The sequence below is a fragment of the Drosophila erecta genome, unplaced genomic scaffold (assembly GCF_003286155.1).
Source record: "Drosophila erecta strain 14021-0224.00,06,07 unplaced genomic scaffold, DereRS2 tig00000000-arrow-pilon, whole genome shotgun sequence".
Classification (NCBI taxonomy): Eukaryota; Metazoa; Arthropoda; class Insecta; order Diptera; family Drosophilidae; genus Drosophila; species Drosophila erecta.
The window spans coordinates 28,214,037-28,232,594 of NW_020825194.1; the positions used below are offsets into that span (position 1 = coordinate 28,214,037).

Sequence of the window (18,558 nt, forward strand, 5' to 3'; positions counted from 1 at the left end):
GAAATTTAACAACTGAAGAGCAACTCTTCTATGTTCTGTTTTGCACAAATTACAAACTTCACATTTGTTGTTAATATTTTTAATAAGTTTATATGCGCCCGGGAAATTGTATTTTGCTTTTTAATACCTTGATCTATCTTTTCTATATATCTATTTTTTCGTGTAATTATTTTTTTTGTTCTTGGAAGTCCGCATATTTCGGCAAGCTTGGGAGTATTCCACAAGTTTTCATTAATTTCGTTCCTGTATTTGGTTTTAATAATTCGGTATAGACACGTTGAAAAATTGCGAAGTGTGCGTCATTATTAAAAAAGTGGCTTTTGATCAGCGCATATGTCAAAACTTCTTCCGAAGAGTTCTACAAAACAAAAGAACAGAAAACATAGAAGAAAACCGATTTACATTAAAAGCCACATAGGCCAAAATATGATTTAATTTTTTTTATTTATCTGTCAATTAAGATTTGATCTACGAAGACGTTCGAAGAGTTTTTTTTAATAGATTACACTCTTGTAAAGATGTTTATATAACAATATCGCCTTAATATACTAAATAATGGGTACCTTCATATAACGTTGATGTTTTTAAGACCAAAGGTATCCTAGTATATTCATAATGTCCCTCGTTAGTACAGATAAGTTTTTTAATATAGTCTGTGTCCATTTCATTTTGATGGAACCCTTCAGTCAGATCTATTGTTGTAAAAAAACATTTTGTTAACTTGTCTTATATTTCGTATATCATTGGAATGGGAAATTTATCATTAATAGTGTAAATTTAGGGATTACTTTATGGTCTGATATTAATTGGTTCTTTGTATTTTGTTTTTATAACGTGTTTGAATTCGATTTCATTCGTAAAAGTCAAATTTTCACCGTCATGATCCTAAATATTTCGCTACCCATTAGCTCAGTTTTTATACCCGTTACTTGTTGAGTAAAGGGTATACTAGACTAAGAAGTATGTAACAGGCAGAAGGAAGCGTTTCCGACTATATATAGTATATATTTTCTTGATCAGGATCAATAGCCGAGTCGAACTGGCGAAGAACTGTCCACGCCCACGCCCACAGCCCACAAATTTCATATTTTGTCAATTTTTTTTATATTTGTCAACCTGTGTCAATAAAACAGCATAATTTATTACCCATTTAAGTTTTATTGCTGTGGTGTTTCTTGCGGCGCTATTGTCTGAACATTTTCAAAATTGTCCATTGGCTCGGATTTACATACGTTGCTGATCTGATTCTAAGACTAGGGCATTCTATGGGGAATACTAGTACTCTGTGTACTCTGGGTACCTTGTCCTTGATTGTTTCGATTATTTCTTAAATAATAATAATTTTCAAATTGATTATTATTATTATACCAGTTTTTTTTTAAGTCGAACATGTTCTGTCCCTGTTGGTAACATTATTGTATCTACTTTGATACAAAATTTGTTAAAGTCCAGTCAATAAAATACTGATAATGGTTTTGAGTTACTGGTCTCGTGTTCGAGAAAGATTTTTATGGTTTAAATTCTTTGATTTAATCCATATCTTGAGAGTTTTGTCACATATATTTTTAAGACGGGCTTTAATTTAATACAATTATTTATGTATATATCTATACATATACATATATATATATATATATATATATATATAAGTATGTATATTTCAACTGCCTTTAAATTAAAGCCCCTCAGCGCAGCGCAAGTTTGTTGATTGATGTTGTCACGCCCACTCTAACGCTCCACTCTAACCAAATTCTGTTCCATTCTTTTATTTCCTCTTCTTTTCCGAGCTTCACTAAATTTTTCCTTTGCTGTCGACTTGTGTTTACTACTTTTATTAGGCGATTATTATTAATATATAAATATTATATACATACATTAGATTAATACATTATATTAATAAATATTTAAGAAAATACTGGTGTATATCGTATAAAAACAATGATCAGAAACAACGAAGGTAAATTCTTTTCCAATTACTTCGGGAATATTGCTATGGAAGCTATTTGATTTGTCGGACCGATCTCACCTTTCCGACTTAAATACATGCAATCGAAAGAAGTCTTTTGGGAAAGTTTCGTGCACATAGCATTTATAAATGTTATATTAACAATCAACACAATGTTCCCTCTCGTTGCCATATTCTAAATCGTTGCCCACCAAGCCACTCGCAACGTGGCTTTTTCTTTCATCGTCATGACAAGTATTACAATTAGTAACGACTTTAAACATGTAAACGACATTTCGTCAATGATGATGACTGTTAACTCATGTTCATGACAGGATAATACTGACTGTCTCCCGAATACTTTTGTAATTCACAGCGCCGAAACCAAATTTAGACAAGTCCGCGTATATCAGCGTAGCCAACTTCGTCTCAAACTTTTCGAAACTGTGGTCAAATTCTACGTTGAGATCGATGCCGTTTATTTGAACTGCGATTGTCAGGCTTCCAAAAGTTACGATCTGACTACATTCAAATCTATTTGCGAATAGAATTAGACTACCGTTACGCTTTCTTATCACTGGCTTTGACCGATTCCTAGAAGCCCGATTACTCCTCTCTACTGATCCACACCATCTGCAATATGCATTCAATAGAAAATGGTGAACGGCGTGCACTTTGTCCAGATCACCACCGTTAAGGATCCTGCCTTTTGATTTAGACCTCAACACAAGGTCTTTGCAATGCTCAGATTTCGTCAATTCCATTTCAATCGGCATCTCTTAAAACTATTTAGCGATGCAGAAAAATAATTTCGCGTTGCCGCTATGCCGGGGTTTCGGTTATAGAGAAATAATCTAGCGACGTTGCATTATTATAACTGCTTATAGTATTATTACCATGCCAAATGATGTGAGTGTTTTTGGTAAATCGGTAGAATTTGTAAGCAAAACGGTTTCTTGTGTATTACCAAATATAAGACGAATTCTTACCAAGAATATTGGTCTGCTAATACACTCAAATACTTTGCACTCAAATTTGTAACAACACTTTTTCCCTTTATTTTTTTGACATGGTAGGTAATTCTATTATTATTGGCCTATTGACCATAGCAGAAGACTTTCAATATTGCGGCTATATAGTAGTCGTCTTCCCACATTTACGGATCGATTGCATAGCGCCCTGACAAAAATTAAGCGGATACAGCTGAAAACAAATACCCATGTTTATTCCCATGGCTTAGAGAATTACATTTATTTTTCTGACAAAATTTCAAGCAAGTATATCTAGGCGCTGAAAGGCAGAAGGGATTGGTCAAATCATATATAATTTATAGCAGATCGGAAATACTCAGGCAGGACAATTATACTTAAAATATCCATGCAAATGTAAAGTAAGTTTTTTTTTATAAATTTTCAGGTTACAGGTCACAGTGCATATCGATTTTCGATTACCAACAGCAGGAAAACTGGGGTGGGCGCCTCTACATCGGCTGCGATTTATGCTCGACACTTGGTACTTCTAATGCATGGAGCGTTTAGAGAAAGAAAGGCAAACTACCGACTTATCCCCACCTGCAACAAGTACTCCGCTCTTCCAAAAAAAACCACGGAAAAGGTTTGAAAAAATTGTCTTTGTTCAAATTGCTCACTTTCACTGCAAAACCTACCATTTCTGGGACAAGTTTCCAATATTAAACAAGAGAGAACACTATAGCCGAGTTACCCGACTATCAGATACCCCTTAATCAGCTAGAAGAAGAGCGATCGAGCAATTTTCATATTTTTCTGACATATCGATAGAAATAGGGAAAAACAACAATTAAAACAAAAATAAACATAAGAGAATGTTATAATCGAGCTTAAAATTTTTTTGCGGCCGTAGAGTGGTTGTGGCAAAAAGGTTTTTGGCAATTTGAAAGAAATATTATTATAATGTGACTAATAGAAACAGAAAAATATGATTAAAACATTTTTCAAAGGTGTGGCCGTGGCACTTTTGCCACACTAATGTTATGTCTCAGGAATCTGCATGCTTAGGCTGAGTTCCTGAAATCGAGGCGTTCATACAGACAGACGGACTTTATATGGTCGATATAATATATTAATATATTATATATTAAGTATAAGCAACATAGAATGCTACAGTGGAGTTCCCCGAAAATCAGATTCCCGTTACTTAGCTAGTAGAAGCGCGAATGAATTCTCGAATTCTGGAATATCGGGACAAACTGCAAATAAAATTAAAAATAGAAAAAAAAATTTTCAAAAGTATGGACGTGTCAGTTTTGGGCTGTATAATAGGCGAGCAAACCGAATTTTGGCAAATCGATAGAAATTTACAAGACCAATAAAAAAAATATGTATATAAAATAATTTTTTAAAAATGTAGGCGTGGCAGAGTGAGCGTGGCAACAAATTTGTTGGAAAATCAATAAAAATTTACAATAACAAGGTGAAAAAAATCACATTTTTAAAAATTCGTGACAGTTTTGGGCCGTTTGTGGGCGTTAGAATGGGAGTGGCAATATTTGGAAATAATCTTGCACTGCGTCTATGTCTCTGGAAGCTGCATCCTTAATCTCAACATTTTAGCTTTTGTAGTTCCTGAGATGGAGGCGTTCATACGGACATGGCCAGTTCGACTCGGCTATTGATCCTGATGTAGAATATATATGTGTAACGGGTATAAAAACATTTTGTGGTAATTCGTTATGTAGCACATTATTTATACCGAAATGGTGTTTGAAATTAGTCTTAAATAATAAGGACGGTAAATCTATTATTATTCGTGGCAAACTTCAAGTTTGTTTTAAAACCATGCCAAGTTGCCCACTATACCGCTTACACCTCCGGAGAATGCTTTTATTTTTTTTTTTCATTTTATTAATTTTTAAACAATTTTGAAATTTTTCCTTTGCTCCCACAAGCTGAGTAACGGATATCTGATAGTCGTTTCTCTTGAAACTTACAACCATTATCCGTTTAGTAATACCGAAATGCTCGCACATGCCAATTTTTCCTGCAGTTGCAGCAGTATTTCATTGAATTGTAAAGGTACATTTTGGTATCCACTATCTCGCCAAAAAACACGGTGTTGCCCAGGCCAAATGCAGGTGGAAACCTTTGTTTTTTTCGCGCCGCCAAACATGTTGCCTTCCATCAGAACTAAAGATGATTAATTTGGATTCGTCAGCGAAGACAATGTTGTCCAGAACAAAATCGAAATTTTAGCCGGGCAGCAATATTTTCTGGTGCTCTTCGTCATTATGCGAATTACGCCCACAGCGATTATATATATATATCTATATTATTATGTGTGATTGGATTCTTGGGTTGTTTTCAGATACGAATTTTGTCTATGTTGGATATAGGGAACCAGTCTGTGCTTTCCAATATAGTGTCATGGAAGCTATAAAAATGCCTCTTCGACAGCCATAATAACAAAGAGACTGCATTGGGCTCGGAAAACCAGGGTTGGGGGCACGGAATAAGGGGAATGTAAATGCAGTATGGAGGGCGAAGATTGTTTTTAAAAATGTAAATCGAAAAAAAAACAAGATAGAATGCTATAGTTGAGTTCTCCGACTATCAGATACCCGTAACCAGCTAGTCGAAGTGCAATCGAGAAATTTAAAAATTTTCTGGAATATCGGTAGAAATTGATGAAAAAAACATTTTTTAGAGTGTGGGCTTGAGAGTTTGTGGGCGTGGAAAACAAATCTATGACAAATCTATATAAATTTACAAAATATATAAAAATGTGAAAGTTTGTGGGCATAGGAGTGGGTGTGGCAAAAATTTTCTTGGCAAATCTGTAGAAATTTACAAGATATATGAAAAATATCACAAGATTTTGCAAAAGGGTGGCCGTGACAGTTTAGTGCGGTTTGTGGGCGTTACAGCGGGTGTGGCAATGTTTGGAAACAAACCTGCGCTGCGTCGAAGTCTCTGGAAGCTCCATGCTTAATCTCAACATTTTAGCTTTTGTGGTTCCTGAGATCGAGGCGTTCATACGGACGGACAGACGAACATGGCCAGTTATCTATACTTCATATGGTCGGAAACGCTTCCATCTGCCTGTTACTTTTCAACGAATCTAGTATACCCTTGCACTCTACGAGTATCGGGTATAATTAGCTCCGTGCAAGCGCCGGAGTGGATAGTTACCGGAATGGGTAACCGTTACTTCCAGTTCAGTACTCGGTGGTTGAATGTGATGGGTTAGCGAATTTATTTTTGGCCTTTGGAAGAGAAGTTAGTCTGCTGTAAATAATTTTCTTTAAATTGTTGGCTGTCGCTCCAATAAATCGAGAAAAAATTTAACTTTGAGTTTTATCGAAGCATAAATTTCATGAACATCGCTTTTACGCCGTCCACTTAAGCGCAAATAACCGACTCACACCCATCCTAAAGGGCTTCCGTAATGTATATTTGGCCTGCTTCAAGGAATGCCTTCAGTCCCTCGAATGAGTTTATTTTCCGGTTAATATCTGGCCAAAGGGTCACACCTCTCCACCATAAATGAGCTGCTCGCTTTAAATTTTGATGCACGAAGCTCTTAAAATTCCATTTTCTAGCTAGCTTCCAGAAACGCACAAAGAAACGCGTAATCCGCGTCACTCCTACACAGGCAATCATATTGAAACTTCCATTGGACTCCTTTGCGCCTCCCGACGCCATAATGTAGTTTACAGATGCCAACGCACGTGTTTCACAAGGAGGGTGGGCGACGCGGAGGCCCAGAAACCAAATTTAAGGCGGCCTCGACGCAAGCGATTTCATTAAAGCTCTTTAAATATTAAATCCCATTTAGTCAGACTGCGCGTCTTAGCCCGAGCCTTTCCGAGCAGCTTTCCGCGGAGTGTCCTTGTCCTTGTAGGCGGCCAGGTACGCCTGTGCGTGTGTAAAGGGATGGAGTATTTAGGTTGCCAACGTGGCAGCGTAGTTAATTTCTTTCGTTATCGCGGGAACCATTTTTTATAGTCTTCGTTTCTTAAGTGTCAGTCCGTGGTATGGACTATATATATTTTGTATGCAAATGGCCGATGCGGCAGCCTTATACATGTGCTTGTAATTCACAATGGCGACGAAATTGGAAACTTATAACGAGTTCTCCGACTCAGCTAGTGGAAGTGCGAACGAAAAATTTCAACATTATCTGGAATATCGGAGAAATTGGGAAAAAAATAAATACATTTGCCTCTCCCACAAACCGGCCAAAACTGCCACACCCACATTTTTGAAAAATGTGATTTTCATTCACTTCTTATTAGTCTTGTACATTTTTATCTATTTGCCGAAAATCTTTTTGCCACGGCCACTCTACCGCCAACGCCCGCACTTTTGATTTTTTTTTTATTTTTTACTTTCATTCCCATTTTTTACCGATATTCCACAAAATTATGAAATTTCTCGTTCGCACTTCCACTAGCTGAGTACCGAGTATTCGGGGAACTCGACTAAAGTGTTCTCATTATAGATTCCACTGGACTGTTGTTCGGGCTTTCGATCTCAGAGATCACATTTTCGAAAAGTCTTATTTTGCCTTAAGGCCACCATATGTACAATCTTGTCAAGACATTTACTTTTGGTATTTGGGTAAAGTTTGGCAACCCCAGTGAATGTTACAATATTCTACGGATTCTTTAAGCTTAAAGTGTCTTGAGTTCTTAAAAGTGTATCCTGAATACGACTCCGATATTTATTGCAACTACTACTGTAAAACATATATAAAATAGAGTTACGTCGAGTTTGTTTCGCCATATTTATAAAGTCCAGGCAGAACTGGTCTTTGTATATCACGTTTAGATCGTTTTGTCTGTCTGGTGGGTTGACTTCAAAAAATTCTTGACAAGTGATCAAGTTTCATCAAGACAAGACAAGTTTCACTGGAAGTGTCTTTCACATCTGATCATTCTGGCAGAAGCCATCAGCGAACAACTTTTCTTTCGCCAAATATGGCAATATCAGTGGGCAATCTTAATTCTTGGCCTTCATAACTGAAAATATAATAGCTAAAGCTTCTTTTAATTTTGTTGATAGCCCTTGATATATAGGCGATAGGTTTCGAAATATTCATTGCATATTTGTGCGAAAGTTTTTCTGAGACCGCAACGCTGTTTGTTCTGAAACATTGTAGTCACTTGAAAACAGTAGATTATTTATTATTTATTTATTTTTTAAGCCATCCCTACTTATGGTGAACCCAAGATATGAAATACTTACCCGGAGAAATCAACAATTTGTTTTATTTAACCCTTTTTCATTTGCCTAGAACGAGGTTTGCGTCTGTAATGGTTATACTATCCTGGTATATAGAGAACGAATCATACTTGCCTAAGAATTTGCAGAACTAACCTTTTGAGTACATACAATTAAATGTTATTTCATTGAATCAGTCGTTCATGATAGACCGATTGTTTTTCTGGACTCGGTGAAGAACACACATGAGTTAGCATTCTGGATTATAAGAAGATTAGTCGTGCGAACTCGAATTTCTGGTAAAGCTATAGGGAGTATACATCTAAACTGGGGATCTACCTAATCGCAAATTCGAACAGGTTGCGAATTGCTAATAAAAACTACATTGCCTAATAGACTTTTACGATATAGAAACTTGGACCTGCGTATTGCTTGAGGATGCAGCATAGAAAATAAAGTGTGACAAATTGGCCTAAAATTCCAGGAAAAATTATCTAAAATGTGTGCCATTGTCTCTTTTACCTAAGAATAATGTATTTTTGTTTATACATCAGCTAAACACAATTTATGTGTAGAAATTTATGTGTAATTTATTATTTATTATTTATTACCGCATTTGCTTAATTAAAATGGCATATCTAGACTTATATAAATAATAATAGAAATTTATAGCCCTAATTACACTACGTTAGTTCACTTTACATGCAGATTGCTTCGATTTTCACTTCACTCTTGTGAACTATCCCATCCACCATCACTATCGTACCACAAAAAAAAAAAATTTTTAATAATTAAAAAAAGTTTTGAAATTTTAAAATTTTTTTTATTTAGTATTAAACTGTTAGAAAGCTTAGAAAAAAATTATCTTACATAACGGTGAAAATGGATTAGAAAAAAAGGTTATACATTACCTGAAAACTAAACAAAAAGCCACATGTTGATTATCTGAATCTATTTCCTAAGGTCGTGCATTACCTTGTAATTAGTTTAGCATTTTTCTGAATGTAGCGCTTGTACATTTTGAGTCTCATAGTTTTCAAACGTGCGAAAGTATTGGGATGGCTGAAGAGGATAAGGAAGTCAAGGAAGATATCTACAAGCGTTAAAAAAAACATCTTCACAGTTCATTGCTGTTTTTTTTCTGCCTTTGCAATGTGCCATTTATGGAGGGTCATCTGCTCTGCGTATTGAGTTAACTTAATGACGGGCCAAGTCGATGAGTTAGACGAAACACAAAAGCATTTTCATCGATAGGAACAAACGCAAGCAGATAAAAGAACAAAGTCGTTAGTATCACAATCTTGAAAGTTTACCGAGAAGGATAGCCGAACGCCGGGACTACGATTTACCTATGCAGTCGTTTGGTCTCCTGGTGCAGTTAGTCGATAAGATTACAGGGTATACTAGATTCGTTGAAAAGAATGTAACAGGCAGAAGGAATATAAAGTATATATATTCTTGATCAGGATCATTAGCCGAGTCGATCTGGCCATGTCCGTCTATCCGTATGAACGCCTCGATCTCAGGAACTACAAAAGGTAGATTGTTGAGAATAAGCACGCAGCTTCTAGAGACTTAGACGCAGCGCCCACCAGCCGCACAGAACTGTCACGGCCATAAATTTGAGAAATGTTTTGAAAATTTTAAATTTTTTTATATATTTTGTAAATTTAAGCAGATCTGACAAACAACTTTTTGACGCGCCCACTCTAAAGCCCACAAACCGACCAAAATTCTTACGCCCACACTTTTAAAAAATTTGTAAGTTATTTTTCATTCCAATTTCTACTGATATTCCAGAAAATTTTGAAATTTCTCGTTAGCACTTCCACTAGCTGAGTAAGGGGTATCTGATTGTTGGGGAACTCGGTTATAGCATTCTATCTTGTTTTGTTTGCAATCCCACTAACTGAGTAAAGGGCATCTGAAAGTCCAGGAACTCGACTATAGCGTTCTCTCTCGTCTTAAATGTGTATTTACTGCTTGCCGAATCTAACTTCCCATCTTGTTTTATGATCTAATGAGAATGTATCCATGATACATGGATGAATGTATCCATGAATGTATCCGAAGGTATATACCTATTTTGCCACAAAACGGAGTGTGATAATTATGATAGAAGTAATAATAATTTACGGTTGAAAGCACTAATTGTGTAAAATTGTGTAAATTAGGATTGATTAGGTTTTTGGAGTCCCAAAGTAACGAGAAGCATGAACATTAAGTTATTTTATTTTTGTTCTGTCAGTTTTGTTTTAATTTATGCTGTTATATGATTGATAAGTAGAATTTACGAGTATATAATATAGTTTCCCTAAAAAATATTAAAAGTGCGACCGGGGCACAGTTAAAGCTTTTTATCAAATAGCCACTCGGATGCGGACTCACTGGTTGATTTTTTTGTACCTAGCTTGGCAAATTTTGGATCGACCAGCAGTTCATTGGGAAAGTGATCCTTGTTTCTATTTAACTGCAGTGTCAAAAAGGACTTTCTGTAAAGAAGCATGTTGGCTTGGAACTGCCTTCTCTCAGCCACCTGGAACTGCAAGTCCCTACTAATAAAGGATTTGCTAGGAGGAAGGTCTTCCGACAGTCCTTGAGTGCTTGGGAAATCCGCTTTACTCATAGGCTGCTGATTGAACTTAGCCATGAGCTTATTATATGCATAGGTCTTTTCATCCCTATTTCGACCACCTTCTTCATTAGAAAAACAAATCTCCATATCTGGTTCTTTTTGAAATACATCACTTTTCACATCTGTATTTGGAATGGTGTTCTGCAGAGGTGGCAATCTTGCTTTGGAACAGTTCCTGATTTGCGGTAATAAACTGGAATCGGTAAAAGACACAGTATTGGTTGCTTGAATAGAAGTCGATGTAGTAGTTACTCCAATTTCTTTTTCCGTTTGCTGAGAACCCAAATATTCCTTAGCTTTTTTATTTCCATTAAGCGACTGTTCGACTGCAGCAATGCGCTCTGTTATTTTTTTAAGCTTCTCTTCGAATACCAGAATCTTATCCATAATCCCCTGAACTTGCTTTGCGTTGCTTTCAATGAGAGATTTGACGAGATTTCGTGCGAGGAGCTTGTGCACGATATCCTTTAGATCGTCCAGTTTAACGAATTCACTTGTGTTTCCTCCAAAGCGTATTTCACTACATTCATTTAAACCAGCTCCGTATAAAGAATCCCTGGACATACTGCTGTTTTCCATGGCCTTGGATACTTCGCGGCGAACCAAAATAGTAATCGAATTGGAAAGTTTGCTTGATTGATGTATAGATGATACGGAAGCATCAACTCCTTTGACTTTGTCTTTACCACCTTTTTTGCTTTTCGAAGTCCTGGTCTTGTTTATTGCCGTTTTATTTCTAACTGTTTTTCCATACATTTTTTTTGAAAATAAAAAATTTGAACTAGATAGGAGTAAATTTCTGTGAGAGATTTCGGGAATCAGGTTTCGAGTGAAGCTTCACTGAAACAACTCCTTTAATCATTCCGCCCGCTTTAATAGAAAATGCCCGGGTAGACTAGTTAATATTTTGATAAAATATTCCGAATGAGTACATTTTTATTTAGTAATTTATAGATCCAAGGACAAAATCATTTTTCGTCAAAAAAGTTGATATAAGACGTGTGTTTACCAAGAGGTGCTTATGATTGTATTTATAAGTTTTTATAAAAATTATTGTTTTCCCACTGTTTAAAATTACATACATGATTTGATATATTTTTATTATTCTTGTAAATTTTTATCTATTTGCTAAAAATCTTTTAGGCACACCCACTCTAACGCCCACAAACTGCTCAAAGCTGCCACGCCCACACTTTTGAAAAAAGTTTTCATATTTTTTTCTTAGTCTTGTAGAATTGTACTTTAACGCCCACAAATCACACAAAACAGTCATGCCTGCACTTTTGAACAAATTTTAAATTGTTTTTTTTTTATTCTACCATTCTGATCAAATTTCTCGTTTGCACTTTCACTATCTGAGTAACGGGTATCTGATAGTCGAGGAACTCGACTATAGCATTCTTTCTTGTTTGGTTTGTTCCTTAGAAGAAAAACGAAAAACGACAGGAAATTTCATTTAATAGGGAAATTTTCTCTTTTCAAAACGGTTTCTCTTCGGCTAGGCATGTAACCACTTCACTGTCTCTTATTTACGGAGGTATGTAGTTGTATTTCAGTGAGTCCAACCACTGGCATTTATTGTCTGATCTTGTAAACATGACCTATCCATACTAATCTTTATCTGGGACATACAAACCCGCTGCAGGCCGCAACGGACGTTAGCATGCTTCGCTACTGATAAAATATTGTTATTTTACCAAATGATGAGAAATTTAAAAAATTGCACGGGGTTGTTGAGCCTATGAAGCCACGATTATCTTTAGTTCAAACACAGACGCCTATTTAATTATTGGTACTAACGTCCCAAGACGGGTTTCCATCATCTCAAAGGCCTTGACACTCCTCCTGTAGTGGAGTGTAATAATAAAAACAAGATAGAATGCTGTTGTCGAGTTCCCCGACTATCAGATATCCGTTACTCAGCTAGTGGAAGTACTAAGGAGAAATTTCAAAATTTTCCTAAATATCGGTAAAAAGTGGGAAAAAAATAATAAAATGAAAAAAAAATTCAAAAGTGTGGGCGTAACAGTTTTTGACGGTTTGTGGGTGTTTGAGTGGGCGTGGCAACATCATTTAACAAACTTGCGCTGCGTCTATGTCTGTGAAATCTGCGTGCCTTATCTCAACATTCTAGCTTTTATAGTTCCAGAGATCTCGACATTAATACTGAAGGACAGACAGACGGACATGGCCAGATCGACTCGGCTATTGATCCTGATCAAGAATATATATACTTTATAGAGTCGGAAACGCGTTCTCTTTCATGTTACACACTTTTCAAAGAATCTATTATACCCTGACTCTACGAGTAACGGCCATAATTAATTAAATAATAAATATGTGGTCTTGACAGTTTTCGGCGGATTGTGGACGATGGAGCTCTGAAACAAATTTGCACAGTATCGACAACACTAGAACCTGCACGGTTAATCTTAACTTTCTAGCACTTATAGTGTTAAGAACCATAGGGGCGTCCGACTTCTATAGGGACATACGAATCTAATATACCTCTTAACTTTACCCGGTATTGGTAAAGTATAAAATTTCTTAGAATAATAACCAGAAGAAAAATATACGTGCATATCCTTTCGATGTCTGCTTCAAATTATGGTTCCGACCATGTTCATTTGGGAAAATATGTCAACAAGTCAACAATGGGTCATAAAACACAAAGACATGGCTCGTTGTTACCCGAACTAAGAAATGTCAGCGAATTCATAATCCGTTTACATAGGATTCCCCCATAGGCGCGCTGAGCTTCCTGCTCTAGGCGAGAAGGAAACCTACTATTATGGCCCTGCTTACTCAGATGCGTAGTAAAATTATGCATTAGTTTTATGACATTATGCGCCATATTAAAATGTGCTTAATTACGAAACATAATCAGCAAGGGTTCGGCGCACGTCGTTGTCTTGCCTCTTGGCCTCTTTTGGTCCTCGGAAATCGTGCATATGTGCTGGTGCCGTGTTTTGTGCTTGTTTACATATTTTCCCTTACGTACGTGTTGGGTGGTATAGCCAAGAAAATTCTTTTTAAACGAGAAAGTCGGCTGCTGAATTATCATGAGTAGCAATAAATGCTTAATTTACAGCAATGTTTGCTTACGTATATTTTATGCATATATATAAGGTTTATTAGCATGGAAAAACTCCAAATTAAAAATAAGAGAGAATTCTATAGTCGAGTTCTACGACTATCAGATACCTGTTACTCAGCTGGGGGAAGTGCGAACGAGAAAATTCAAAATTTTCTGGAATATCGGTAGAAAGTGGAAAAAAAATAATAAAATTAAAAAATATTAAAAATCTTTCAAAAGTCAAGCCGTGAGGTTTCGGGGATTTGTGGGCGCTGGAGGGCGTTTTTACTCTACATATAATGGTTTTCAAAAATGTGTAAAAATTTTTTTACTTTATTATTTGACTTTCCAGTTTCTAATGATTTGCCTAACAAATTTTAGCGACGCCCACTCTAACGTCCACAAGCCAACAATAACTCCCACACCCACACTTTTGAAATCGTTTTGATTTATTTTTAATTAGATTAAGAATTTCGAGCCAATTTTTAACTATGTCAAAAAAGTCTTTTTATTTTTTATATTATGTATATCTGGAAAATAATTTTGTAGCCCCTTAAATTCCACAAATTTGATATATAAAATATACTTTGATTATTAAGAAACGAAACTATTTTTGAGCATTAAATTCAATTATACATAAGAGCTCGATAAAAAAAACAAGATAGAATGCTATAGTCGAGTTCCACGACTATCAGATATCCGATACTCAACTAGTGGAAGTGCTAACGAGAAATTTCAAAATTTTCTGGAATATCAGAAGAAATTGGAAAAAAATAATAAAATGAAAAAAATTTTAAATTTTTTTAAAAGTGTGGGCGTGAGAGTTTTGTGCGACTTATACATATATATATAAGTTTCTATATATATAGATATATAGAAAGGTGATAAAATGTCACATTTTTCAAAAGTGTGGGCGTACCAGTTTTGGGCGGTTTGTGGGCGTTAGAGTGGGCGTGGCAACATTTGGAAACAAACTTGCTCTGCGTCTAAGTCTCTGGAAGCTGCGTGCTTAATCTCAACAGTCTAGCTTTTGTAGCCCACAATTTGCAAAAAAATCTGACGCCCACACTTTTGAAAAAATTTTAAGTGTTTTTTAATTGTTTCCAAATTTCTATCAATTTCTTCCACTAGCTGAGTAACGGGTATCTGATAGTCGGGGAACTCGACTATAGCATTCAATCTTGTTTTAGTGTAATATCAGTGCAGTGGTTCTGATTGGACTATCTCATCATCTTCACTTTGTGGATAGCCGTCCTTGTCACTAGTCCAGCCGACCTCGCTTTCTCCGTCATTCCAAGGTACCAGCAAGAAATGTTACCGCTGCTAGATGGCGCACGTGGCCAATATGAATTAAGTCGCTTTTGTACTGCATATCTCTATCTGAATAAAGGGTTTCTGACAGCCGATTAACTCCACTAAAGCGTCCTAGTGTTTTTTCAATGTCAATTATTACTTAGTAAAATTATTTAGTTTATTTATGTAACAATAAAAAAACTGGAAAAATACAAAAATTACGTCCATCAAAACTATTTAATTGAAAATTTAGTTTGAAAACTTACTAAACTAACTAAAACTACTGACTAACTTACTAAACTAAAACCTGCTAAAACTAAAATCGAATATAGCTGTTTGATTGTTGTCTCAGACAAAAAAAAAACTAAAAGCATTAGCTATAATATATAACTTCTCGCTCGCTTACCTAATACTTACCACCTTAAATCGGCGGTGGCCTCATCTCGGCGCACCGGTATGTATGCTAACCACTTGAGGTCTAACATCAAGCGAAGTGCTTGTCGGCTAAGCCTCTTTTTAGCTTGAGCCATCAAAAGGCAACAATAACAACTGCCTTTTTCAAAGAACGCTATAAAAGCGAACGCGGATTTGCGGCTACTAGTCATTAAGTTGTCGTCAACAGCATGCAGAGAACTATATCGATTTGTGTTCTTATCGCCTTCAGTGGGGCCATAATAATGGCAGAAGGAAAACCTGTTCTAATTAAGGTTTTCGCTCCAGGCGGTGGTATAATATTTGTCTTTTGGGGTAAATTACAAGCTTTAGTCTTACTGATTTCTCTTCAGGCTACTCCAGTGGCAGTTACCAGAGTACAGTGTCACCTGCCACCAGCCAGCTCATCTCCAGCCTTATCTCTTCAAAAATTCAACTGTTGAACAACGTGCTGCGGGCCAAATCTTCTTCCGGGGGCTTGCGTATTGGTTTCAATAAGTCTGTGAATTTCTTCGGCCCCACAAGCGCCACAAGCACCACCGAAAAGCCCGTGACACACCATACCACCGAGGTAAACACAGACTTTGCTCCGGAAGAATCTAGTAGGACTACTCAACTTCTTTACTCGACAACAACAGAAGGTATTGTCGAAACGCCAAACCAGACTATACATCCCGAGCTACCAGCCAGTACCACTTCAGCGATCACAATAGAGAGCACCACATCGGTAACACCACTCATCTCGACGACAGCAATTTCTGGATACTCCTATCGCACTCCCACTAACCATCCATTAATTCGGTGAAAACCCATTTCTTGCCAACTCAAAAACCGTCGTCCTAGCAATGTTCGGAAATGAGTAAACTTATTTAATTAACTAACTAAGTTGTAATGATTTTGGAGAACTGTTTCTTAAGTTAATATAGCTATAGATAACGCGGAAGCTACTCAAGCTTGTCGCTCATTGTTCATTATCACAATAGAGAACTCTGTGCGATTGTTGTCAGACTAGTCATTGGGATTATTAGCATAGAAACCGGTTTTTAAAGAATTATGTGGGCTACAAGGCAAATATTAAATGTTTCATTAACTGCTTCTTCAGATTTACAGGCAGATTCTAGCGCGTGTTCCAAGTCTCTTGACGCATCTATAAATATTTTTTGTTCAAGGCCATTGGTTTTTGTATGTCTGGGAAATGAACTTTATTAAGGCGTTAAATAATACATACAATAGGAAACAAATAAATGAACAATATTTCTCTCACCATAGACATGGTATAAATAGTTGACCTCCTCGAAGAACGCGTTTTTCAGACAAAACCTGAAAATATGCAATACCTATTTCTTTGGCCAAAATAATTAAATTACCAATCAATTTTATAAGCAAATCCGACCGAAAAGGTTACCTAGATCCACTCGAACACAACATGTCCACTGAATTCCTGTTACTTGACTTTGGTTTTGTTTCCACATTCGCTAATCCTTTTTGCTCAATTTTAGGATCGCATGGCATTTACGTGAACGATGGAAGAAAATTATTCTAGGAACTTAACTAAATATTAAACACGTAATTCCAGGCTCCGATCTCATTGTTCCCTTTCACTTGACGTATTTTCGGCCCAAGACCAGCGGATCGTTTTAACTGATATATCCTTGTTCGTTCTAGAGACTCGGCAAGGCTTTCCTTTTTTATTTCCTATGAATATTTCAATTGAATAATTAATGGCTGTACTGCAAAACTTTAAGAGAATAAAAACAAGGGAGAATGTTATAACAGAGTTTCCCGACGAAAATAATAGAATAGAAAAAAAAACATTTTTTAACATGTTTTTAACATGGCCGTGACAGTTTTGGGCGGTTTGTGTGCATTGGAGTAGGCGTGGCAACATTTGCAAACAAACTTGCGCTGCATCTATGTCTCTGGAAGATGGATTCTTAATGTCAACATTCTAGCTTTTGTAGTTCCTTAGATCAAGGCGTTCATACGGACGGACAGACGGAGAGGGCAATACATAATTTTTAACGAATCTAGTATACCCTTTTACTCTACTCTAACTCCGGCGGCGGTATAAAGAGCTTTTTCGTCGCCTACTCTGATGCATTAATGGTCCTCTCATTTGCCGAGTTTTACTCAATTAACAAACATTTAACAAAAATTTCCTTGGTAAATGTGCCTGGGAAAACTTTAAACACCAGATCCTTACCAGCAAGGAATTAGCGCTACGTTAAAATAACGCTTAGATTCACATACTAATGCCCCTCTTTTCTTATATCACATCTTATACGGAAGAGCAACCCTTAGATGGCGACAACAGGCCTACGACGGCACACTACAAATGTAGATATCGTAGAATAATCGCACATAAGTTAATCTGTCGCAAAGTACACAAAATGGAAGTAACTTCTTAAAATTTCATGTCATTGTCAATTCCTTGCGAATTTTGTATAATCAATTATACAAAAATTAATATATAAAAGCATTCTAAAAATCATGTATTTATGCATTTTTATCTTATTTGATGACAAAAAAATTGGCTTAGCTTGGCTTGGCGAAGCACCATGCATTTATTATTGAAACTCCAATTCTTCGACTAATTAATCTCTCGATTGGTATTATTTAAGGGTAAAACACATGCCGCCATAACCCTGGCGCCCAAAGTTTTAATTTTTTGGAATTTTTTTACAAATGTAATTTATTTGTTTGCAAATTTTTATCGATATGCCAAAAATTCGCACTCCCACTAGCTCAGTAAGGGGTATCTGATAGTCGAGAAACTCGGCTATTTCGTTCTCTCTTGTTTAAAAGTTTTTTCGAGAAATGTTTGTATTTGAAAGCTTGATTTTAACTAATGATATTGTTTTGATATTGGAACGGCAGATTGTATTATTTGTCGATTTCTTCATAGATACATCGTTATTTTATCATTTATGTTCAAATTTTATCATCTTGTTCGATAGAAATTATTGCATAGGACTCG

The 18,558-nt window shown here is 36.2% G+C and overlaps 1 protein-coding gene across 2 annotated transcripts; it reads left to right on the forward strand.

Moving 5' to 3' along the window:
- Window positions 1-15,723: 15,723 nt before the first annotated feature.
- Window positions 15,724-16,462, forward strand: LOC6552014. Of its 2 annotated transcripts, XM_026980228.1 has the most exons (3): window positions 15,725-15,875; window positions 15,935-16,152; window positions 16,220-16,305. In XM_026980228.1, exons 1-3 carry the CDS (start codon window positions 15,773-15,775, stop codon window positions 16,292-16,294), a joined length of 396 nt encoding a protein of 131 aa, XP_026836029.1. In that variant the 5' UTR covers window positions 15,725-15,772; the 3' UTR covers window positions 16,295-16,305. The 2 variants fall into 2 exon arrangements, with proteins under 2 accessions (XP_001978779.1, XP_026836029.1); XM_001978743.3 differs by having other exon boundaries at window positions 15,724-15,875; window positions 15,935-16,462.
- Window positions 16,463-18,558: the final 2,096 nt, after the last annotated feature.